This window comes from Rhincodon typus, chromosome 33 (assembly GCF_021869965.1).
Source record: "Rhincodon typus isolate 14 chromosome 33, sRhiTyp1.1, whole genome shotgun sequence".
Classification (NCBI taxonomy): Eukaryota; Metazoa; Chordata; class Chondrichthyes; order Orectolobiformes; family Rhincodontidae; genus Rhincodon; species Rhincodon typus.
In genome coordinates this window covers 1,708,774-1,734,955 of record NC_063364.1, presented here as the reverse complement: position 1 = coordinate 1,734,955, position 26,182 = coordinate 1,708,774, and the positions used below count along the sequence as shown (strand labels likewise).

Sequence of the window (26,182 nt, the reverse complement as noted above, 5' to 3'; positions counted from 1 at the left end):
ATTGACTTCTTTCCTTCAGAAGTCAACAAGTGGAGATGTTCACTTATGATTGCACAAAGGTCAGCACTATTCAGGATTCCTTGGATACTGAAGCAGTCCATGGCCAAATGCAATAAGATCTGGACAATATCCAGGCTTAGGCTGACAAGTGACAAGTAAGCTTTGTGCCACATAAACGCCAGGTAATGACCACCACCAATAAGAGAGAATCTAACCATTGCCCTTTGGCATTCATTACCATCACTAATTCCACCACTACCAACATCCTGAGGTGTCCATTGACCAGAAACTGAACTGGATCAGCTACATAAATACTCAGGTAACAAGAACAGGTCAAAAGCTAGGAATCCTGCAGCAAGTAAATCACTTCTGGCTCATCAATGCCTGTCCACTACCTACAAGGTTCAAGTCAGGAGGGTGATGGAATACTCCCCACTTGCCTGGATGACTGCAGCTCCAACAACACTCCAGCTTGATACCATCCAGGGTAAAGCAACCCACTTGACTGGCATCATGTCCACAAACATCCACTCCCTCCACCACTGACATTCAGTTGCAGCAGCATTGCAGTAACTCAGCAAGACTCATTAGACAGCACTTTCCAAACCCATGACCACTGCTATCTAGAAGGCCAAAGGCAGCAGGTACTTGGGAACACCACCACCTGCAAGTTGCCCTCCAAACTATTCACCTTCCTGACTTCAAAACATATTGCTGTTTCTCAGTAATGCCGAGTCAAAATCCTGGAACTCCCATCCAAACAGCATCATGGATGTTCCTATGCTGCAATAGCTACAGCAGTTTGAGGCAGCAGCTCATTGCCACATTCTTGAGGATAATAAATGCTGGCTTAGCCAGCAATGTTCACATCCCACAGTGGGCTTAAACAAAAATTCTACATTATTTAAACAGACGCATTACTGATACATCTTGCTGCTGGAAGGTCAATCTGACTCTTGGGACACTCAGAGTTGTATAATTTGTTTTAGAGATTAACTGAAATGCTGCAATACAGTTTTATTTTAAATGTCACAAAGGACGATTCCTTTTTGCACATTACAGGAAGAACCTTGTGGAAGAATATTCTCAGCAATCAGCAGGGAAGAGTCACAGCTTGTTTCTGTCACCAGGTAGTGATTTTCTGTGGATATGTTGAGCAAGCACAGGGATTTCACCAGAGCTGCTCAACATGGCCAAGGACACTACTGCTCTTGGAAATGAAGCCCAGTCCAATTGCGAGGGGAGAGGGGGATAAAAAAAGCAAAGCCTTTTGATGACACGATGATGTCCCAGAGCACTTTCCCAACATGGAAGTTGCTTTCTGAAGAGTAGTTACTGTTGTAATGCACAGCAGGATCCCACAAACAGCAACACAACATTATAAGGTAAACCACTGTTTGGAACATCCTTGTGAGAGACAGTCAATAGTTCAGTGATCAACAAAAGAAGGAGAAAATGATGCAGCAAAACTGCAAGAAACAATTGACCAATCAGTTACGTCACAATCCTCTCCAGAGACTTGACAAAATGTGGGAGGCTGAGCACTATTCCGAGGCCATCGATCACATACCTGGGTAGCATCACCTCTCTAGTCAAAAAAAACACGAGGAGGGTGGAAATCATCTGAAGTGGCTATGATCAGTTATATAAAAAGGGCTGCAGACATGGCCAGGTTAGAGGCTGCTTTACATTCAGAGAGGTAACAGGGGCAGCTTATTCATTTCTTCTCTGCTGCAAATCTAGGGTATGAGAATTACCCAGCAATATATTGTAGGTTCAAGTGCCATTCTGGAGTCCAACTCAAAATCTCAGCTGACACTTCCAGTAGAGAAGGACTACAGCACTGTTGGATGTGGTGACTTTCAGATAAGGTATTAAAGCAAGCCATGGCCTGTACTGAGAAGAATGTTATTCCCTCAACTAACATCACTAAAGCACAGAATCTTGTCATTTATCCCATTGCTGTTTGTGGGAGATTGCCGTGCATAAATTGGCTGCTATATTTCCCACATGACGACAGTCACTGTCTCAAAAGTCCTTCAGTGGCTTTGCAATGCTTTAGGATGTGAACGTTGTTATAAACTGCAAACCTCTTTTTAAACCAAACTGTTCATTTGCTCTTATTCTTTGCCTGTCATGTCCCAATTCTGCTCAGTCACAGCTGTGTCTCTTCCTTAGGTGCTGTAGTATAATTTGTCACATATCAGCAGAATACAACCTATAACACATCAGGCCTCTGGACTCCACTCACTCAACCCACATTGTAGTGTTTCCTTTCCAAACTTAGCATCATCAACAGCACCACTTCATTCAGCAAACGCAAATTTCTGAGCCGTAGAAGTTGACAAGGCTATTTCACACCTAGGTCATTTAAGTCAATAAAGCATTATTTTTGAGCCAGTTGGGTAGGATTCATAGGCAAGGAATGTTTCCAAAAGTTCGGAAATCCCTCCCACCCCAGAGCAAATATCAGGGTAATAAGTGTTCAGAGAGAAAGAGCGTGAGAGCAAAGGTGTAAGGAGCAAAAATAAGTAATTGAGTGAAATGTGCTGGGTCAGGCCTGGCTGTAACTGTGGTTGTACCCATCTACACAGCTGCAGCACTTCAAGAAAGTAGCTCCCAAAGCCTTCTCCAGGGCTATTAGGGGCAGGCAGTAAATGTTTGCCCAGTCAGTGAAACCCACATCGCTGTTAACAAACAAATTCAAAGATAAATGTACAGAGTTGCCCTTTTCAGCAAGATTGGCCACTCAGTATTGGATCCTGCAAAACTGCAGTTATCCCCAGTGTGAGCTTTTTGTTCACTTATATTAAAGCCTTGTTTTTTGTTTCAAGGAGCGGACAACTCCAGCTTTCACAATGTGTCAGATGGTTTATTTTAAGTTGCATTGTATCCCCCGATATACAGTACACAGGATTTGCAACATTCATTTTTGTCTGTCATAATTAACCAAATCCAGAGATTTAGAGAAAGCGAGTTTTGTTTGCAAATGTGTAACCAGATATTCACAAGCTTGTTTATACTTTGTAGGAAATCTCCCCTGTTTACGTTAGTACCACACACTGTCACCTTCTCCAGGACAATTAAAGATGGCCAAAAATAATTGCTGGCCTGGCCAATGAACCCTATGATCAAAAGAATAAATCGATAAAGCAACAATTAGCAATTTGAATCCCCAAACCAAATAGATTCAGGATCAAAGATGCCCCCTGAAAGAGAAACAGCTATCTGAAATTGATAACAACTGGAAATATCATTGAAAACTTACCAAGCTTCTCGAAATTTTTTCATCAAACTTGGTCTATCTTGATTGCGCCGCCTTCTAAGCCATCTCTCGACCATCCGTACTGTCCAACTGCATTTCTTTGACAAACCTTCTATCTGTGACTGCAAGTTTAACAGAAAAATCACGAATAACTGTTCAGTTCCATACATATTCCCCCAACTCTATAAGGGGCTCCTCTTGAGATTCTCTCAGGGACTACATTTCATTTTCAGGGACTCCTTTTTAGAGGTCCCTACTTAACATGTTTCTTGAGAGATTCGGCCACTTTGTAACATTATTGGTGCTTTTTTAGGGCTTTCCTTGTCAGAGAGAAAAGGCAATATAAGGAATCCTCAAATTACAGGCATTCCACTTACCACACTCATACTTATGAATGCAATCCCATACAGGGGTGTATAAACATTGATGTTAAAAGATCCAAAATGCGAAAGTCTCTTCATACTTACACATGGCTATTTTATATTGTACTGCATAGTGTTCCAGCTTGTACATAAATTGACTTGCAAATGGACTCCAGAACAGAACCCATTCACAACCTAAGCACTGCCTGTACATAAGCCAAAGACTGTATATCTATATATGTTATATGTTTGTGGACGTGAAATATATCATGTCTATCTAATTCTGGCCTTTTGAGTATTACCAATTTAAGTGCTGCATCATTGGCAGGCATGCCTTCAGTTTCCCAGACTCTGGATCTCTCTACATCTCTCCACATTTCTAACTCACTCTCCTCCTGCAAGACATTTACTTAAAATTGCTGCTTTGTTATCCATTTAACCTTTGAGGCCTCCTAACTCCTTTCGCTCCCCCATGCTCAAATCTGTTTCTTTAACATCAAAATTCACTGCAGGCTACTTGTGTAGATCAGGATGCTCAGATAAATTTCTGGGGCATTTCACTCAATAACTTTTTCATCCCCATTACTAGATTGTAAGGTAGTTCTTTCATGTTTCAGCCATGTTCCTTATTGCTAGGTTATCAGGTCTACAATTACAAAGCTTGATCTGAGGATAACATCCTGCAACACAATTGGAATAAAATAAAACAAAACAAAATCAGCTTTCTATGTGGTATAATGTTTCAGTCCTGTGCACTTTCTCCCCTGTTAGAAATGCACCAGCAAAAGACTGGGAATTCTTTTACTCACTTTGGCTCCAATCACTGCAAAGACCGATGATGCTCACCACATTTATTGAAAGTGAAACTTTTGATGGGTTATAAAGTTGTTGTTGACATATATTATTAACCTTGTGGTGCTTGGGTCCCTTTGCAAAACTGTCACAATCTCACAAAGTTCTCATAATCAACTCCCACTCTTGCGACATGAGAGATGGGATTGAGTGGAAAGTTTAAACAGAGGTGAGGGATCACTGCAGAACATAGGCAATCCCACTTGGTGTTGCTCCCAGAGGGATCCATTCGGAGCCAGGGATCGAGAGAGAGAGAGAGACAGAGACCAGCTGACCGACCGAGAGACAGACAGACGGACATCACTTGATCCCCCACATTCTTGGGGTTACCATTGATCAGAAACTGAACTGGACTGGACTAGTCATATAAATACACTGGCTACAACAGCAGGTCAGACACGAGGAACTCTGCAATAATTGGGCAGCATAGTGGCTCAGTGGTTAGCACTGCTGCCTCACAGTGCCAGGGACCCGGGTTCAATTCCACTCTTGGGCAACTGTCTCTGTGGAGTTTGCACATTCTTCCTGTGTCTGCGTGGGTTTCCTCTGGGTACTCCTTTTTCCTCCCACAGTCCAAAAATGTGCAAGCTAGGTGGACTGGCCATGCTAAATTGTCCCATAGTGTCCAGGGATGTTTAGGTTAGGTGGATTAGACATGGAAAATGCAGGGGTAGGGGAATTGGTCTGGATGGGATGCTCTTCAGAGGGGCAGTGTGGGCTTGTTGGGCCAAACGGCCTGTTTCCACACTGTAGGGACCCTATGGCTCTAAGTAGTTCACCTCCTAAATCCTCAAAGCCTGTCTGCCATCCACAAGGCAAAAGTCAGGAATGTGATCAAGTACTCCCCACTTGTCTGGATGACTGCAACTCTAATAATGCTCAAGCATTATTGCACCATTCACAACAAAGCAGCCCACTTGACTGTTTGCAGATGAGATGCTAATTTCTCCTTCCACTACTGACATTCAATAGCAGCAGTTTATAGCATCTACAAGATGCAATGCAGATATTCACCAAGGCTCCTTGGATAGCACATTTGAGATTACTACCTAGAACAAGGGCAACAGATACAGAGAACAACTAATGTGCAAACTTCCCCATTACCTCTCCTCAACATAAATATCATCTTTTCCCAGATGCTCAGTTCTAAAGGAGGGTCACTGGGCTTGAAACATTCTCTCTGCTTTCTCTCCACAGATGCTGCCAGACCTGTTGAGTTTCTCTAGCAATTTCTGTTTTTGTTCTTGCTGGAACTGGAACCCCTCAAAAAAAAAAAAAAAAAAAAAAAAAAAAAAAAAAAAAAAAAAAAAACCTTTTACACTGCATCTTCCTTAGTGTGTTCAACCAGAGAGCTAATCTAAAAAGTCTTCATAGTCTCACATTTCACAACTCACATCCATAGCCCGGACCTAGAACCTTTCAATCCTCCCGAAACCTCTGAACCATACAGCAGTTAGGATCAGAAATAATAAATACTAATCATGATCTTGTATTTGTTTAATGTTTCCAAGTGCATTCAAAATAACAGCAGTTTGATTAACTTTTTACATAAAACTAATTTACAGCAATTTTCAAATTCAAATACAAACTTACCCTCGTTGGATGTTTTGATGTGGAAACAAAAAAGTTTTCTAAAACCACATTATATGTGACCTTCAATCTTATTTGGTCCTTAACCCCTAGCATTTTGGCAAGAGGTGTAGCAATCAACCTGTAAAAGTAAATGCATTATCATAAAACCTGGGGCTACAACCAATTTTTTTTTCCTAATTATACCAGCTCTTTGTCAAATCTCATCAATTAATTCCACCTGCCTGCTCTGTCCCCACAGCTATGCAACATTTTATATTTTGCAGGTTTATCCAATTTTATTTTAAAAGTTATAAACCAATCTATTGCCATTCTCCATTCAGGCATTGCAACATCAATCATGACAACTTGCACAACAGAAACATCTTCCCAGTCTTCCACCTTGATCTTCTCCAAAGTAACTTAAAAACTTTTCTAATTGCTATACAGTAGAAAAGGTAGAATCAGTACTTTTGGTTTACTGAGTTAAAACCCTTTATGATTTTGAACATCCCTTATTAAATTTCCCCATAATCTTCTCAGCTCTGGTGAGAACAATCCTTGTTATTTCTAGTCTCTTCATGGGACTACAGTTCCTCATTCCTGTGTTTCAGCATATCTCTTCTGCACCCACTCCAAGGTCTTGGCGTCCTTCTCAAAATATCATTGCCAGAATAAGATACACACTCCAATGAAGGTGTAACCAGCAATTTGCAAATACATTATGTTAAAGGTTTTTGGCTTGTACTCATAAGGAAAATTCGCAAAATACCAATGCCAGGGGAAAACAACAATTATTCAATGAGTGAGCTAATTGGTTGGCAAGTGAACTTTCATTGGTAGAGGTATTATGATGGAGAATGAACCAGTTAGTGATGATTGCCGGTTAACCTCTAGGCTTTGCTTAAAATTTAAGCCAGTCAGCTTGACTGGTGTTACCAAGAAATGGATCAGTGAATGGCTGTCACCTGTGATAAATAAATAATACAATAAATGTATAAAGGTTGGTTTTCCACTTAAATTAATATTATAAATTATCCTCATGAGTGCAAGACAAACAGCGTCCACAAAAGGTGTATTTTTAGCAATGTGTTAAGTCCCATGTTGCCAAGCAACTACAATTTATATAAGAGGTTTACCAGAATCTCTATGTCCAAAGATTCCATTTTTAAAAACATTATTAACTTGCCTTTCCACATTCAAAGACCTGAGTGTGCACATCCAGCCTCCAAGTTTCTGTTTCTGCACCCACTTTCACATTTCCCAATCCTCAAACTTACCTACAAAGTGCATCACTTCCTAACTCTGTGTAAAATAAGACTACAATGAGTGCGATTCTAGGATTGTTCTTTCACATTCAAGACTGTTCTGAAAATTAGCTCTATCCAAAATATGTAAATTAACTTAATGGCAGAAAAAGTAAGACTTCTGCTCATTTTTTAATAACTTTAACAGGATGTGTGCTTTGCTGGCTCAGCCAGAATTTATTGCGCAGTCTTAACTGGCCAAGAGGAGGTGGAGGTAGATTAACAGGACTGATTTTCCGCAACATTTGTCAGTGAGAATAAGCAACATTATCTTTCTTCAAGCGTTAGTAACCCATTCCCATACAACTGCAGGGCATCACACAGAGAGCTCATCAAGAGAATATTTCCTTGACAGCAAGCATGTCTGTTTGGGTGACAGACCTGCTGACAAGTCTCTGAATGGAGAAGAAACCAGAGTACATGCCCTCAAGTCAAATGAACGCAGGGAGAAAAGGACAAAAGGGACTAGCAGAATGCCAAGTGGCAGACAAGATACCAAATTTATTCCAACACTCACATCAAACAAGCTGAAGCCTTAGTTATAATCAAAGTGAAAAGAATTGAAACTGAGTTTGATGGGAAGTAGAATACTGATGCTGGAAATAGGAATTTAAATCAGAATATTCTAGAAGTACTCAAAGGTCAGGCAGTATTAAGGGGACCTAACATTTCAGGTTAATGACCTCAAGAGGTCTAATTGTATGTTCATATAAAAATAAAGCAAAAGAACCGAAGATGTTGGAAATCTGAGAAAATGGGAATTTTTGGTTTTTGTTTCTTATGTTCGTATGTTCATTTGAAATGATTAATAAATCCAATCAATGGTAGGAATCCTGTGAATGGGACTGAATTTCTCTTTTTAGAAAGGCTACTTGTTTTTGTTTAAATATATAAACTATTTGAGGAATTGACCTGTTGCCAAAATTGGCTACCATGCCAGCTTACACCGCAGCAGGAATCACAGGCAGAATTTTACCTGCTCTCAGGGGACCAGAAAGTAAGGGGGCAAGGGGGAAGTAAAATTGCGAGGTGTTGGAGGTGGATAAGCTTCTCTGCCATGTTCCATTGTCATGAGTTTACTGAAAGTGGGAATGAGATTCTCCAGGAAGTGGGCTTCCCATTAGACTGCGCACAGGCCCCTTTAACGTCCAAACATGCCTGCTGGTAATTTCATCACTGCTCCCTCCCAAAGCATGGGAAGGCTGTTAGCAGAATAGAAACAGACACTTACTGCAATTCTGGCTGAAGGACGGAGTGTAGGGGAGGATTTGATGGGTCAGGACGCCATGTGTGGAGAAGGCTGCACCCAAGGCCCCAGTGATTCAGCCTCAATATGTTCTTGTTTTTGTTTCCGCAGTGGGGGGAGATGGTGGAGAAAGAAGAGAGGAGGTCCTCCAGTGTTGCCTCAGCAACAGTCTCAGGTTCTGGTGGCACTGCCGAGCTCACAGCTCTCTGACTCAGTGAGCTGCTTGCAGGGGGCAGCCGTCCCTCCACAATAGGCTGGCAACACTGATGGCAATTGCTTAATTAGCTACCATCCGTAAACTGAAAGGAAACTGCCCAATCAACAGAATTCAGCTTTACATTTCAGCATTTCATCAGCTGTGAAGCATTCTAGTACATGCTGAGAACAGTGGGCCTTCTATTCAACAAAAAGCATACTTGCTTTTGTCAAGTAGTAAAGTTTGCAGCACTTGATGTTAAAGAGTAATCAGCACATTTGAAAAAAAAAAATCATGAGACTGGGTGGAAATTAAAGAAAGCTCAATCAATCTGTGTTTTAGTGGCACAAGTTATGCAAATATACTTTCCTTCCAACACAACTTTCAAAAGGCAGCAATGAGTATGACTCTCACTGGCAAGAGTACAAACTCTAGATGATTTTATAAAGGAGGAACATTATGGCCTCATAGTCGAGCATACTCTACTACAGGTTCAGCAAGTCCACACATTAAATGTCTCTTGTCCTTAGGAATGCTGAATGTAGGAAGCACCAAATCTTCAAATACCTCCCACAGGGAAGGAGTAAGAATGGAGAAGGTCCACAGGCTTCTTGCACAGAATTCCCAGCAACTGATCCAAGCTGCTGTAGACAGCTGGTCGCAAACCCTTCTGAACCAAAATCAATTTAAAAGGGAAGAGGAGGTCAAAGGTTTTTTTAAAAATGCAAACCTAGTCAGCAGCACTGGGAGCCTCCTCCTCCCTGCTCTGAGGGACAAAATCACAGAGGTATGGAATCTTATCATTTGCTGTGTTAGGTGGTCATATTCAGTAAGTAAGAGTCATCATAAAGGTGAACTAAATTTAGAAGCTCACTTTGTTTTCTACACATATGTTTGTCAGTGTCTGTGGACTTTGTACTGGAGAGCTTTGGCTGCTAAAATATTGACCTCCGACTGGAGCCAACTGTGGCTGACACAATGATATCTTTTCAGAAAAATTAAATTTATGATGGGTGAAGGGACATAGATTGTCCCTTCGAACAGATGGAACAGCACCATTAAATGCTGTTTGTTTGAGTGCAGCAGTGGAACTAAAAAGGGTGTTGTCGCTGTCAGATTCCTTTTGGAGACAAAACAGCCATAAAATGGAAAATCCCATTTGTTAACCGAGTTTTTCAGCTTCAACATGTTGGACAGATGTAACTATGTGCCCAATGGTTGCGCTTAATTCCGCCAAAAATAAAAAAATCTAGATGCTATGCTTCAGGTGGAGAATTTTATTGTGACTCCCAAACCTGGTCGTTAATAAATCTGCCAGCTTATGGACATGTTGCCAGGTTACAAATTTATCACATTGCAACTTTCACTATACATTCTAAAGATCCCTTTGTAGAATCTCATCAGAATTATTTGCACTAATTTAATAATCGGTTATATTTTTGTGAAATTTACATGTTAAAAAAGGTCTGCACTCCATGGATTAAGGAACGAAGAACCCTGAAGGTCTCAAACTAGAAACGAGCCAAAAAAGCTATTTGCTGATGATTGCACAAAGCACACAAGCAGGAGTAGCAGTAGCAGTAGCGTCCAGGAATAACCAGTGACCGGGTCCGATGATGCTTGTGTGGTCACTCATTTGATATCTGCTTGAATCATTTACTGAGCTTCCACGATCACCATTCTGTATTTCTATCACACAAACACTGCAGATCATGGCTAAGTAAAGGGCTTTACCTTTCAAAAAAGTGCCGGACTATCATAAGGAGAGCAGCATACAAGACTGTGACATACAAATGTGAGACCTTGGCATACACAAAGTCCTCTCTGTCCTCTAGATCGGCCCAGGTTAGATTTCGGGGAAGCCAGAGGTGATCCCACCAAAACCAGTCACACAGAGTCTGTAACATTCTGTTGGCAATAAAATAACAATTAATCAATTACTCATTTTAATACCGTACAGAGTGTAGATTTTACTCCATTTTCAGATTCTACCAAAAACATTCTTATTCTGTATGTTGTAATAAACACAGTCTATTCAACACCGTTTGCCTAATTTAGATAGCCCGATACACATTCAGGGAAGTGTTGTTACAAACTCTCTCTCTAACCCTGTTGCAGGTGTAGTAATATTTCTGTTCCACCAATTTCAAAACATGGTCATCTCATTTATGCTTGCACAAAAGATTGAGAATATAAAATTTTCACTTGTAGTAACAATTCTAACAACAGTCATTATGTACAACATTTAATTTTGAATTTAAAATGAAACACTTCTTTGTAGATGTACTAAGACCAGTCAATTCATGAATGGTTGATGACCTAGCAATGAAGTGGCACCTGTTTCCCTCAGTTTTGTACAGTATCTAAGATACCTGGATTTCACCCTATCAGCCATTGCTCAGTGATTTACTTATTTTTCCAGTTATTTAACTGTAATCAAATCAGAATGAACACAGAAGGTGGAACATTGAAAGAATCATATACCCAACCCAACCCTGTGTAGCCCACAGACAACTACACTCCATTATTCACAGTACACAGCAGCAAGAACACATTTGCAACATGAAACAGCATTTGTTGACAGGACAATTGAATTGAGAATCTAGGAGCAATAATGGTTTGATTGCTGTGCAAACAGTTATTGGAGACAGAGAGGGGACACTGCACACTGAATCATACTTTACAGCCAATGTACTCTGAAACCCATTAAATTTCATAAACATGGGCAATAAAAGCTACTGTTGATGACTACCTTTTTTCCTGGTGCACTTACCTCTAATATAATATTGACTGCCAACTACCCTCTGAAATGGCTGGGTAAGCCACTTAGTTGTATCAATTGCAACCATCAGACCATAAAAGGTAGAAGCAGAATTCAGCTATTTGGCCCTGGGTCTGCTCTACCATTTGATTATGGCTGCTGTGTTTCTTAACCCCATTCTCTTGCCTTCTCCCCATAACCCTTGATCCCTTTGCCAATCAAGAACTTCTCTCTGTCTTAAATATACTCAATACCTTGACCTCCACAACCTTCTGCGGCAATGAGCTCCACAGGTTCACCAATCACTGGTTCACAAAATTCCCTCTCATCTCAGTTCTAAAGGGTCATTCTTTCACTCTGATGCCTTACCCACAGATTCTAATCTCTCGTAAAGTGAGTGGAAGCAGATAATCGGGGAGACGTCAGAGGTAAGTTCTTTACTCAGAGAGTGGTAGGGGCGTGGAATGCATTGCCGGATAGGGTAGTGGAGTCGGCCTCATTAGGGGCATTTAAGCGGCTATTAGATAGGCATATGGATGATAGTATAAGGTAGGGGTGGAGGTTAGATAGACCTTAGGTTTAGGGTAAAAGTTCGGCACAACATCGTGGGCCGAAGGGCCTGTACTGTGATGTACTGTTCTATGTTCACTGTCACTGGGTCGAAATCCTTGAATTTCCTCCTTAATGGCATAACCAACAGCACATGAACTGCAGCGTTTCAAGAAGGCAGCTCACCACCACTTTCTCAAGGACAACTAGGACAGGCACTAAATGCTGGCCAGCCAGTGATGCACACGTCATACAAGATAAAAACAAAAGATCAAAATTCATGATTCTTGCTGACAATTGTACAGTGTGCAGCACCATTCAGAGCACCTCATTACACAAGACCTAGACTTTTGTGAATTTTGCCTCTCACACAGTATTAACCTGATGCATCAAAGCTTATATTATCCCTGGTAATATAAACTCTGTGTGGATGATGGTTTTGAAAGATCCAAGTTGTTTATTACAACGGCTATTAGGTCCAATTATTACAGTCACACACACACATGTCTGGGCAACTATTAGGCTCTACAGTCACAATAAAAGAGCCTGTTTCTAGAGTGTGATGCTCTTCAAGTGATCAGAATTAAGATGAGGCTGAAGATTTCCATTTTCTCAGGTCCCATGCTATGATACAGTTGTGACATAATGAGCATGTCTCTCAAAGACATGCTGTGTTCTTAAAAAGATGTACTGATACATGACTGAGACATAACACAGTAAAAAAAAATGCGCTGATAGGTAGCAAGTGATGTTTGTACCACACAAATTCTGACCATCAACTCCAATAGTATTGAAGAACATCAACACCATTCAGGACAAATCCGACTGGGTCGACACTTTTACTACTGCCACTTTAAACATTCACTTCTTCCAACGACACACAGTGGCACCAATGTGTACCATCTACAAGCTGCACTGCAGGAACTCAAAAACCCTTTGATATCACCTTCCAAACATGTGATCTCTACCACCTAGAAGGACAAGGACAGCAGATAGATAAGTACATCACCGCCTATAAGGTTCCCTCCAAATTACACATCATCCTGACTCAAAGATATCGTCATTCTGTTTTGATTGGTCAGATTCTTTGAACTTTAAATCACTGCCTTTAGGGTAATTAACGATGGCAGAAATGCTGACCTAGCCAATGATTCATATCCCATGAATGAATAATTTAAAAACTTCTGCAGGTCTTGTTCACATTGCACTGAATGCACACCACCGTGCTGTCAGAAACTGCATCAGCTGTTATGAATAAAAAAAGTACCAAAGTTTCCGTATGCACTTCAGTTTTAACTTTGATTCCTAGTTTAGGTTTTAAGTAATGACAACTAAACTGATTATGAATAAGACAAACATAATTCAAATCTAGTCAGAAGGTAAATAGCAGGTGCCATGCTGGGCTGAGTCCAACAGCAAGGTTAAACAGAAGCTAAGTCAGTCTTCAGAGTCACAAGGAGGACTGGGTGTAAACACACAGAAATTACTCTGTGCTGACACATTCTCGCCATGGACCACATGCTAAATGCTGCACTCTAGGGTTCTCCCACATCAGCAGCTAAAAGCTAAGGCACCCTTAAAAATGAAATCATTTATACAAAGCGCATCAAATATGAACTAATTCCAAGAGGTGCCTCTCTGGCAGCCAATGGAGTAGTTGGAAGCAGTATAATAAAATTGGTCAAAGATGATGTAATTGATCACCTGAGGAAGATACTAATCTAGAATGAGTATGTGAAGATGGAGGTTTGGGGTACAAGATTAAAGAGCAGTATTCTGAAAATTGACGATACACAGATGTAAATGCAGGAGTTGTGAGAGTACACAAGGAGTTGAAGAGCCTTACTGAATGTTAAGGAGCAAATAGCCTCATGGAAAGTGCATGTGCAGGCATCCATATCGTATAAATTAATGATTCTGAAAGAGATAATATTGTAAGTTGCATTTGCTCCAACAAATCTGACAACATAACAGATTTTAAGTGAAGAGAGAGAGAGAGAGAGAGAGAGAGAGAGAGAGAGAGAGTGAGTCAGAGAGTCTGACCTCATTAGAAAGACAGGTGGTGGTTTAACCAGACAGTCACCATGTCTCAGGTGAGGGAAGAGGTTGAGAAGGACAGTTCTTCATCATGAGAGTCCAGGTTCCAGCTGGTGCAGGAAATGAATCCACATAATTCTGAATTACAAACCAGCCAACTGATCTAACTGATGCCTGGAGCTGAATAGAGAGGAAGGTATCAGGACAAAGAAACATCAAGGACTTTTTGTATACACCTTGAGGTCGTGTTTTTTCACACAAAGGACTGTGACTGCATTTTGGGGGAGGGGCAGAAAGGCTGAAAAATCAAATTGAATTAAATGGTGCCAGTCAGGACAGGCCATTGGCTTTTGCAGATAAGAAAACATCACCCACTCCCCAATTCTGAACCAACATCTTTCTCATTATGTACAAATACCTGACATGCACCTACCTGACCTGGAACTCTCTCCTGCCCATCCCCAATTCAAATGTCTTACATCCTTGTCTCTTTTTCAAGAAGAGACACCAACTGTTCCCTTTTCTGAAGGCTTGATCTCCCTGAATTATAACATCCTGTACATCATTTATAAATTACAATTAAAAGGGTGGGTGTAGCTCAAAGAAAAATAGCTTTACCATATATGCCAGTGGCAGAGTTCAAAAGCCTAACACGAGCCACAGCCACTTCTGTTCCTGCTCATGTGGCCTCATCGCCGTTTCCCTCGTTAAAATAAGCACAGGGCTTAGAGATACGCCCATCCCAATCCAATCCAATGATCAAATTGTGTGTAAATATCAAGGCTCAGGTGCTCAGCCTCAAATGTTGCTACAACCTTGGAAATGTACGAGAAGGCAGTATGCTTCCTCAGGGCTTGCACCTGACCCTGGAGAGGGCACTCAGCCATATAGTCCTACAGCACCAAGACAGGCCCTTTGGCCCAAACTGGCCCGTGCTGACTGAAATGTCCATCCTCGCTAAGCCCATTACCTGCACGTGGTCCATATCCTTCTAAACCTTTCCTATCCATGTATTCATCCAAATACCTTTTAAATGTCATTAATGTACCACCTCAACCACTTCCGCTGGCAGCTCATTCCATATGCGTACCACCCTCTGTGTAAAAAGGTTGTCCCTCAGGTTCCCATGTATTCTTTCCCCTCTTACCTTAAACTCTCTGGTTCTTGATTCCTCAACCCTGGGAAAAAGACTGAGTGCATTCACCCTATCCATACCTCTCATGATATTACAGAGTCCTCTCTAGTCTCCTACACTCTAAAGAAAACAGTCCTAGCTTGTCCAAACTCTCCCTATAACTCAGTCCCTCGAGTCCTGGCAACATCCTTGTAAATTTCTTTGGCACTCTTTCCAGTTTAATAACGTCCTTCCTATAGCAAGGTGACCAAAACTGAACACAATACTCCAAGTGCGGCCTCACCAACGTCATATACGACTGCATCATAACTTCCCAACTTCTGTGCTCAATACCCTGACTGATGAAGGCCAGTGTGCCAAAAGCCTTCTTCACTGCCCCATCTACCTGTGATTCCACTTTCAGAGAACCAGGCACCTGAGCTCCAAGGTCCCTCTGTTCTACTACGTTCCTTAAGCCCCTACCATTCACCATGAAACTCCTACCTTGATTTGACGTTCCAAAATGCAACACCTCACATTTATCTATATTAAACGCCATCTGCCATTTCTCAGCCCATTTCCCCAGCTGATCAAGATCCTGCTGCAATTTCTGATAACCTTCCTCGCTGTCCACAATACTGCTTATTTTAGTGTCATCCACAAACTTACTAGTCATGCCTTGTACATTCTCATCCAAATTATTGATATAGATAACAAACAGCAATGGGCCCAGAACTGGCCCAAGGCACACCACTAGTCACAGGCCTCCAGTCAGACAAGCATCCTTCCAGTATTACCCTCTGCTTCCTACCATCAAGCCAGCTCTCCCAGGATTTCCATGAGATCTAACCTTCCAGAGCAGCTTACCATGTGGAACGTTATCAAAGGCCTTAGTGAAATCCATATAGACTATGTCTACTGCCCTGCCCTCAGCCACCTTCCTGGTGTCTTCAAAGAACTCTAACAAATTTGAGAGGCATGATCTCCCATGCACAAAGCCATACTAACAACTCTAAATCAAACCCTGTCTTTCCAAATGCATTTATATCTTATCCCGCAGAATCTTCTCAAGTAACTTATACCACAGACGTTAAGCTTACTGATCTATAATTCCCAGGATTTTCTTTGCAGCCCTTCTTGAATAAGGGCACAACATTCGCTACCTTCCAGTCTTCAGAGGCTTCACTCGTGTCTAACGATGATGCAAATATATCAGCCAGGGTCCCCGCAATTTCTTTTCTAGCCTCTTGCAGGGTTCTTGGATTTATCTGGTCAGGACCAGGAGATTTATCCACCTTCATACATTCTAATACTTCCAACACCACCTGTACTGAGATATGGACTGTCCCCAAGATATCGCCACTATCTTTCCCAAGTTCCCAAGTCTTCATGGCAAACATACAGAAGTATTCATTGAGGACTTTGTCCATCTTTTGCGGTTCCACACATGCGTGTCCACTTTGGTCCTTGAAGGGTCCTATTCTCTCTTTAGTTAATTCTTTTTCCTTTAATATACTGAAAGAATCTTTTTGGATTCACCCTAATCTTCTCAGCCAAAGCTACCTCATGCCCCCTTTTCACCCTCCCGATTTCCTTCTTCAGTAAACTCCTGTATCCCATAGTAGCTCCAGGGATTCCCTTGATCTCAGCTGCTTGCTGGGATCATGCCTCCTTCTTTTTTCTGGTCAAAGCATCAATATCTCTTGTCATCCACAGTTCCCTACTCCTGTCAACCTTGCCCTTCACCCTCACAGGAACACACAGACCTCGAACTCTAGCTATTACACTTTTAAAAGCCTCCCACTTGCCGGAGGTCCCTTCACCTGCAAACTAACTACACCAATCAACCTCTGCAAGCTCCTGTCTATTTCCATCAAAATTTGCCTTGCCCCAATTTAGAACTTGAACCTGTGAACCAGTTTTGTCTTTTTCCATAATTATTTTAAAATTAATATAATTATGGTCACTGGTCCCAAAGTGCTCCTCCACTGTCACCTCAGTGACCTGTTTCCCAAGAGTAGGTCATGTTTTGCCCCTTCCTGAGTAGGTCCTTCTATATACTGCTTAAGGAAACTTTCCTGAACACATTGAACAAATTCCATCATGGCAGGATGTTCCAGTGGGCCTTCACTTTCACCAACTAGGAAAGGTGAGTTGGGTTTCATGCTGATCCAATAAAGGTGTGAGTGAGACCAACTTCCAACAAGAGGGCATAGCCTCAAGATTAGAGGGAGCAGATTTAGGACTGAACTGAGAAGGAATTTCTTCACCCAGAGGGTTGTTAATCTATGGAATTCCTTGCTCAGTGAAGTAGTTGACGCTACTTCAGTAAATGTTTTTAAAAAAAAGGTAGATTTTTTTTTGAACAATAAAGGAATTAAGGGATACGGTGAGAATGCGGGTAAGTGGATCTGAGTCCACGAAAGGATCAGCCATGATCTCATTGAATGGCGGAGCAGGCTCGAAGGGCCAGACGGCCTACTCCTGCTCCTAGTTCTTATGTTCTTATGTTTATATTTTCTGCCAGCAGATACATATTGACCTGACCTGTAGGTGGTGGTCATGGAGAAGGCATTCATTCTAACACAGAAGAGGGCCATCTAATACATCTTTTGGATAGCATGCAGTGTCATGTCTGTAAGGAGATGGGACATGTGAAGAAGAACTATCTATCCCATCTTCAAGGCCACTAAATCCACCACCAGACCTCCTCTCATCAATCCACCTCAGACGCAAGGGGAGTGTACCCTGTTAGATAATGTCACCACAGCTGCCTGTGAGATGATGCCTGGAAGAAGATTAAACATTTTAGGCACTTGAGAATGCATTCCCACATGTCCCCAAACTCATCTTGCCCTGAAGCCTGACTATATTATTAGGTCAGGATGCAACCCCAAAACCAGCTTCAGGCACAGGGTCCTTATTTGGTCCTGAGCCCCAACCATGGCTTATCACGCCTGTGCACAATCTTGAGGCCAACATCTCCCAAATCCATTGTGACCCCACAAGGTCACAAACCTGTCTCACCACCATCTTGCAAGGGCAAAAAAATGTGGAAGAAAAGGGAGGTGGAAAGCAAGAGGCTGGTGGAATGATAGTCTTCATCACTTTTCACTGGTGCTAAAAATGGTACCAATCCTCAGAAGCACCAGACATTTTGGCATTAAAAACAGACTTTCGATCAATTCTTGGAGTCTAAATATTCAGAATGCAGAATCTGTTCTGACCTAGGCAAAGTTGCAGATGCAAGACAAATGCCTATCCCACAAGACAAAGAAAACCTCTGAACAATTCCAAAGCATCACTGAGAAATTCCTCAAGAAAGATGTATTATACATTTGGCAGGAGGACCATCAACATATTTGAGTCCACCAAAAAAAATGCTGTCAGCAAAAAAACTGCACCTTACAGTACTTCAATCCAAGGAAGATAATAATTCTGGAAGTCAATGCTTCACAGGGCTAGGTGTGCACACCATGTGAGATGTCAAATCAATTGTATTTGAATCCAAAGGTCTAATGCAAATGCAATCCAATTATTCAATATACTTGAATGTGAACCACTTGCTCTGGAAGGTGCCATGGTGTACCTGTTGGTAAGCAAACCCCTGTGGAAACTGATCACAAGGTACTGAAAAACATTTAACGCAAAGGCTAAGTACAATGACTTCAGTAAAAGTGCCGGAACATGACTGACAGCTGCCAAGAGGGCTACAGAAAATGTCCAGAGGTTGGTCGTCCCCTACTCCCTTTACAACCATAACCAATTAAATTGTCCTTTCTGCCGCCCCTTTTTCCAACACTATTACATTTTCCCTAATAAGTACTGCTAAAACACTTTTTCTTTTGAAAAATTTTACATCTTTTTTTTAAATTAACTTTCAGACCTCACCATTTAGAAGTCATGTTTGTTATTGAAACTACATCATATTCTCATACACTTATTGGAGTTGTAGCTCAGCAACCTTGTCCACCATTGCACTATGCATTTAATCATGTGCATTGTCATCCTACCTTAGGATCAGGGTAAAAATAATGAGGAATTCCATCTAATACGCTACAGCTTCGTTCTCTGCTACTACACACAATTCTTCATGTATCTTATTCCTCTTCACTGCTTCTAAATGTCAGTGCCAATATTTCTGCCAATTTAGCTTAAATGTTCCAGCCACCATGAACGTTTTGATTAGAATACTGATTCCAGTTGTACTGAGGCGTTACCTGTTGCTGCAGAAAAAGGTGGCTCCTGCCGCAGAGTTGCCGCCAATGTCCCAAGAATGTCAAAACCTCACTCCTGCACTGTGCCTTGGGTCACATGTTGATCTTCCCTATCTTCCCATTTCCACTCTTGCTAGCACATACTGTCAGTAATCTAGAGAGATTGCTACCTTCAAAATCTTGTATTGACTTCCTCCCTCACTCCTGAAAATCTGACCATAGAACTTAAATGCCTCTTCTCTCCAAAAGTTATTTTTAAACCAACAACTTCTGGCTCATTTCTCCCGCCAGTAGAGCATTCTGCACCATCTCCTTGATGTCTTTTGTAAAAAAAAAGACAGTCAACATGTTTTGAAGAACTCACAATGACAGTTATAGAAATGTCTGTTTGCAATGATCCCTCCCTAAACTCTCTCCTGTAACTGCAAACTCTCCTTTGCAGTTCCCCACTGTACACTCCCTTACCGACCAATGCCATAGTATGGACTGCACTCCTTCAGGGTGCCTTTGCTCCCAGCAAGCTAAAGATGTGCAGGTTAGGTGGAGTGGCCATGCTAAATTGCCCATTGTGTCCAGGGATGTACAGGCTAGGTGGATTAGCCATGGGAATTGCAGGGTTACAGGATAGGGTGGGGAAAATCACTCTAGGCGGGATGCTCTTCATAGGGCTGGCATGGACTCGATGGGCCAAATGGCCTGCTTCCACGCTGTAGGGAAACTACTTTTCTAATCGAATGATCTCCAGCTGTGCTGTCCTGAATATGGAAGATTAGGAGTTGATCTCACTGAGATGCTCAAAATGCATTTGATACGGTAGATAGACAGGATACTCTAGTAGGAGTCCAGAAGGTGGCACAACCTAAGTGTTAGAACCAGACTATTTCAGGGGTGATATGAGGAAGCACTTCTGCACTCAAAGAGCAGGGAAATCTGAATCTGTTGCCCCTGAGAGGCTGCAGCAGACTGTATGGCATGAACGATCTCTTCTTGCCCCTTAGGGAAGCTAGAAGAGTAATGAGGCTGAGCTTCTGCATAAGGGTCAAACATGCAGACATGGGTAAACATCTCCCATGGCATTCCCCCGGAAATATTGCCGACCTTATGCTAAAACAGCTCATGGAGAGAATTACACCAAAGTTCAAAAAGCAGCTCTGCACCACCACCCTCTGACTCCTACCTTCGAGCCAATTTTGTATCCAAATGGCTAGCTGTCCCTGTATTCCAGGTGACCTAAGCTTGCTAACCAGTCTACCATGCAGAACCTTGTCGAACACCGTACTGAAGTCAATATAGACGACGTCCACCGCTCAGCCTTCAGTTACTTCATCACTTCTTCAAAAACCTCAATCAAGTCAGTGAGAGAATTTCTCATGCTCAAAGCCAGGTTGACAATCCTTAACTGGTCCTTGCCTTTCCAAATAGATATAAATCCTGTCCCTCAGTATCCCCTCCAACAACTTACCCATCACTGACATCATGCCCTCCAGTCTTTAGCTTCCTGGCTTTTCCTTACCATCTTTCTTAAATAGTGGTACCATGTTAGCCAATCTCCAGTCTTCTGGCACCTCACCCTGGCTATCAGTGATATAAAAATCTCAGCAAGGGGCCCTGCAAATCACTTCCCTAGCTCCGCACAAAGTTCTTGGGTACACTTGATCAAGTCCCGGGAATTTTTCCACCTTGATGCATTTTAAGATAAATTTTTCTTATTGCAAATCATTCACCTTTTGCCAGACTGCCTCATGAAGTAGCTAAAGTAACTCAGAAACTGACATCCCCCCAGGAGCTTCTTCCTTCAGCAGTTAACAAAATGAGAGCAGATTCCTAACTGCAAACCAAAAACTGGGAGATGCAAAAGGAACACCTTTGTGATCCGGGATTGCCAGTAGGATGGCAAAGGGTACATCAGATGTAGAGAAGGATATAGAAGCTATAGAAATGTAGGGGAAATAAGTAGTGATATCTTGAAAAGTGTCTAAAATACAGAGGAGGTAGTTCTGGATACTTTAAAACACAAAGGTAGAAAAATCCCCAGGACCTGATCAAGTGTACCCCAGAACTTTCCAGGAAGCTAGAGAGATTGTGGGGCCGCTTGCTGAGATTTTTATATTATTGATAGCTCCAGGTGAGAAGCTGGAAGTTGGCTAACGTGGTGCCATTATTTAAGAAAAGTGGTAAGGAAATGCCAGGAAACTATTGACTGGTGAGCCTGACATCAGTGATGGGTAATTGTTGGAGGGGACTCAGAGACAGGATTTACATCTACTTGGAACAGCAAGGACCAATTAAGGATAGTCAACCTGGCTTTGCGCGTGAGAAATTGTGTCTCACTAACTTGATTTGAGATTTTTGAAGAAGTGATGAAGAAATCGAAGGCAGAGTGGTGGATGTTGTCTATACGGACTTCAGTAAATTGTTCGACAAGGTTCTGCATGGTAGACGAGTTAGCAAGGTTAGGTCACCTGGAATACAGGGACAGCCAGCCATTTGGATATAAAATTGGCTCGAAGGTAGGAGTCAGAGCATGGTGGTGCAGAGCTGCTTTCTGGACTGGAGGCCTGTGACCAGTGGTGTGCCACAAGGATCGGTGCTGGGTCCACTGCTTTTTGTCATTTCTATATTTGACTTAAATGTGAATATAGGAGGTATGGTTAGTAAGTTTGCAGATGACACCAAAATTGGTGGTGTAGTAGACAGTGGAGATTACCTCAGAGTACAAAGGGACCTTGATCAGATGGGCTAATGGGCTGAGGAATGGCAGATCGAGTTTAACTTGGATACATGTGAGCTGTTGCATTTTGGTAAGGCAAATCAGGGCAGGACTTATAAACTTAACGGTAAGGTCCTGGGGAGAGTGGCTGAATAAAGAGACCTTGGAGTGCAGGTTCATAGTTCCTTGAAAGCGAAGTTGTAGGTAGCCAGAGTGCTGGAGAAGGCATTTGGTACGCTTGCCTTTATTAGTCAGTGCATTGACTATAGGAGTTGGGAGGTCACGTTACGGCTGAACACAATACTGTTTAGGCCACTTTTGGAATACTGTGTTCAATTCTGTATCTCCCTGCTATAAGTAAGATGTTGTGAAAGTTGAAAGGTTTCAGAAAATATTTACAAGGATGTTGCCAGGGTTGGAGGGTTTGAGCTATAGGGAGAGGCTTAGTAGGCTAGGGCTATTCTCCCTCGTGGGATAGAGGCTGAGGGGTGACTTCATAGAAGTCAATAGCATCATGAGGGGCATGGATAGGGTGAATAGCCAAAGTCTATTCCTCAGGGTAGGGGAGTCCAAAACCAGAGGGCACAGGTTTAAGGTGAGAGGGGAAAGATTTAAAACAGACCTAAGGGACAACGTTTTCACGCTGAGGATTGTATATGTACAGAATGAACGGCCAGAGATGGTGAAGGCTGGTACAATTACATTTAAAAGGCATCTGGATGTGTGTAAGAATAAGAAGTGTTTAGAGGAATATGGGCTAAATGCTGGTAAATGAGACTAGATTAATTTAGGATATCTGGTCAGCATGAACAAGTTGGACTGAAGGGTCTGTTTCCATGCTGTACATCTCTATGACTATGCACTAAATGAAATGAATATTTTAGTTCTGTTTTTAATCAATTTGAAGATAGTGACAATGGTCTAGTTGAAACATGGGTGTTGAGCAACTGAGCAGTATAGTGATAAAGGTGCTAAAAAAGCTGACAACACTCCAAGTAGAGAAGTCGCCAGGCCCAGATGGGATATATCCTAGATTTCCGACAGAGTTAAGGTAGCAAATCACAGATCTGTTGACAGATATTTTCTATGTCTCTCTGAAAACAGGATTAGTCCCAGCAGGCAGGTGCAAGTGTGACACTGTTGTTTAAGAAAGGGAAAAAGGATAACCCAGGAAACTACACACCTGTCAGCTTGATATATATAGTAGGAAAACTGATGGAGGCCATAAAACAGGATAAGGTTAAATATACACACAGAAAAATAAGTTTTACGACACAGTCAACATGACTATGTCAAGAGAAGATAACGTCTGACAAACTTAATGGAGTTATTTGATGAGGTGACACAGGCAGTGGACAAGGGTATGGTGTGCATGTTGTATATTTAGATTTTCAGAAAGCATTTGATGCAATGCCACTTGACAAGTTGGTTAGCAAATTAGGAATGTGTGGGATTAATAGGTCTTTGGCAGCCTGGGTTAGAAGTTAGCTAAAAGACAGGGAACAGGGGTAGTTGTGGATGTGCATTTCTCAGATTGGAGATGAGTTGAAAAAGTGATGTTCCCCAGGGATCAGCATTGGAACCCTTGCTTTTTCTGATTTATATAAAACGACATGGAGATAGGTGGTGAGGGCAAAAATCTAAGTTCACAGCTGATACTCAGCTAGGGAGAATAATGAATTGTGAGGATGATGCTGATGACTTCAGAGGGACAGTGACAAGTTGGTCAAATGCACAGACACCTGACAGATGAATTTCAATGCAGAGAAATGTGAGTTGATGCATTTTGGTAGAAGAAACACAGAGACAATACAGGCTCAATGGTACAACTTTGAGGGGAGTACAGGAGCATAGGAACCTCAGGGTTCATGTGCATAATCCTCTGAAGGTGCTCAGGGAAGTTGAGATAGTTGTTAAGAAGGCTTTTAAGTAGAGGTATGAGTATGAAAGCAGGGAAGTGATGCTACACCTCTACAAATCATTGGTTAGACCACATTGGAGTATTAATGTTTCATTCTGGACACCTTATTTAAGGAAAAGATGTCAAAATCCTGGAGAAAGTGCAAAGGAGATTTACTGGAATGATTCCAGGAATGAAGGATTTTAGAAACAAGCAAAGATTAGAGAGGTTATGCTTAATATCTTGGAGCAGAGAAGATCAACTGGTGACCTTATTGAGGTGTTCAAAATTATGAGACAACAAGGTGTGCAGCTGGATGAACACAACAGGCCAAGCAGCATCAGAGGAGCAGGAAAGCTGACGTTTCGGGTCTAGACCCTTCTTCAGAAAATCATTCAAAATTATGAACAGTTTTGACACAGTAAAGAAAGATGTTCTGTTTCCACTAGTTGACATATCAGTAACTAAGGGTCACAATTTCAAAATTGTCAGCAAGAGAGCGAGGACTGAGATGAGAAACATCTTTAGCCAGTTATTAGGATTTGGAATGCACTGCCTGGGAGAGTGGTGCAGACATATTCAATAGGAGGTTTCAAAAGAGAGCTGGATACAGAATTTAAATTGATGAAGGTAGAGGGCTGGAGAGTTGGTCGAGCTGAATCGCTTTTTCCGGAGCCGGTATCAAAACGGTGAGTGTCGAATAGCCTCCTCCTGTAAAATTCTACGATTCCAAGTGGATAGAGTCCAAGCGAATGCTGAAAGTCCTGGGATCACTTCAAAAGTAACTGGAGCACAGGATTTTGCTAATGGTAGAATTTCGATCGGCGATACTAATCCACAGTGATCCGGTGCTCGGGCTTTTTTTTTTAAAAAATAAGCCAACGTCCTTGCCTGTCCTATATTTTGTCATATATTTACCGAGCTTGTTCGGGGAAGTTTCCACCCAATCCCCAACCAAACAAGGTCGGTCTGAGGGTGAATAATGAACGTTGTTGTTTAAATCCCTCATGTTGCGAGATTGAGGAGTTAGAAATCGATGTGAAAGAGTCAGGCCCTGACGGAAACTGCGGCCTGGAACCACTCTTTAAAACAAGAGCGTTCTGCACACACCAGGAGTCACATTTCTATCAGCGGTTTACAATTTCAAAACCCGTTTTTCAGGTTAAGCGGCGAGATTAACCCACTTCCTCACCGTGATATTGATCAACCTAACCCCAGCAGCTCGGACACTCGCCCACGAGTTACTGCACGGAAAGCTGGGTTATTGCTGAACAGTGTCCCTGATCAGGGCTAACTCAAGAATTACTGCTTTCCGAATAAAACTGTTTTTTTCCTCTGCTTTTCCGCAGCGGATCCGCGAGTACCTTTCCCGAGTTTACGGCTGGTTTGGTGAGTCATTTAATTTAGGTTACATTCCTCGTTGCTAACTCAACATAAAGTCCCCACCTCTTGGAGCCGGAGTTTGGTTACTGCTTAGACCCGTGCATTCATTGTTGCGTTACTTCACACAATTTAACACCCTCTCTCCCATTAAAGGGCACAGTTTTACCTTGATGGAAACTTAAAAACAAAACGCTGGTTCACTACGAAGTAAACTTCAAATCCTGAACTGCAACTCCCACCAAGCCTCTGCACAGGTATGAGAACGAAATCAGTCTGGAGTTCCAGTCATTGGGTACGTACCGTGCTTGTGGGGCCCACACAAAACATTCAGGAAAGACAGTGGTATTTAGACCGAGATGGGCATGGTTTTAGACTGTAATTACAAAAATGTAGCTCACCTTTCAAACGTAGCTTTCAAAATTCTTTAAGCCAGGGTCAGGGGTACAGGGCTGCAGCGAACCCGAGACTATTCGAACAGAAGAGTATCCAGCCAAACTCCTCACACGTGTACAGTTCAATAACTCAGGAGCTTGTTTTAGACTTCACACCCTTCGTTAATAATATTTCACTCACCAACCTTACGCATACACTTCACGACACTTTAAGGGTGGACTGCCTTACACAAGTCCAATTCAGTCACTGGTGTGAAGTGCTGAAAGGACGGTATGCTTTAAAAAAAAAATGAGTCATGGCATTTCGACAACTTACCTGTAA

General features: G+C 42.0%; 1 protein-coding gene across 1 annotated transcript in view; it reads right to left on the bottom strand.

Annotated features, from left to right (window-relative positions):
* cers3a (ceramide synthase 3a) overlaps nucleotides 1–25,656 on the bottom strand; it is an 86,765-nt gene extending 61,109 nt beyond the window's left edge. The window contains exons 1-4 of the mRNA XM_048615712.1: nucleotides 25,635–25,656; nucleotides 10,532–10,705; nucleotides 6,073–6,190; nucleotides 3,269–3,387 (exon numbers count right to left, since the gene is read on the bottom strand). Of these exons, the coding sequence (XP_048471669.1) occupies nucleotides 3,269–3,387; nucleotides 6,073–6,190; nucleotides 10,532–10,704 (410 nt within the window). The 5' untranslated portion in view covers nucleotide 10,705; nucleotides 25,635–25,656. The remainder of the gene's footprint in view (nucleotides 1–3,268; nucleotides 3,388–6,072; nucleotides 6,191–10,531; nucleotides 10,706–25,634) is intronic.
* Nucleotides 25,657–26,182: the final 526 nt, after the last annotated feature.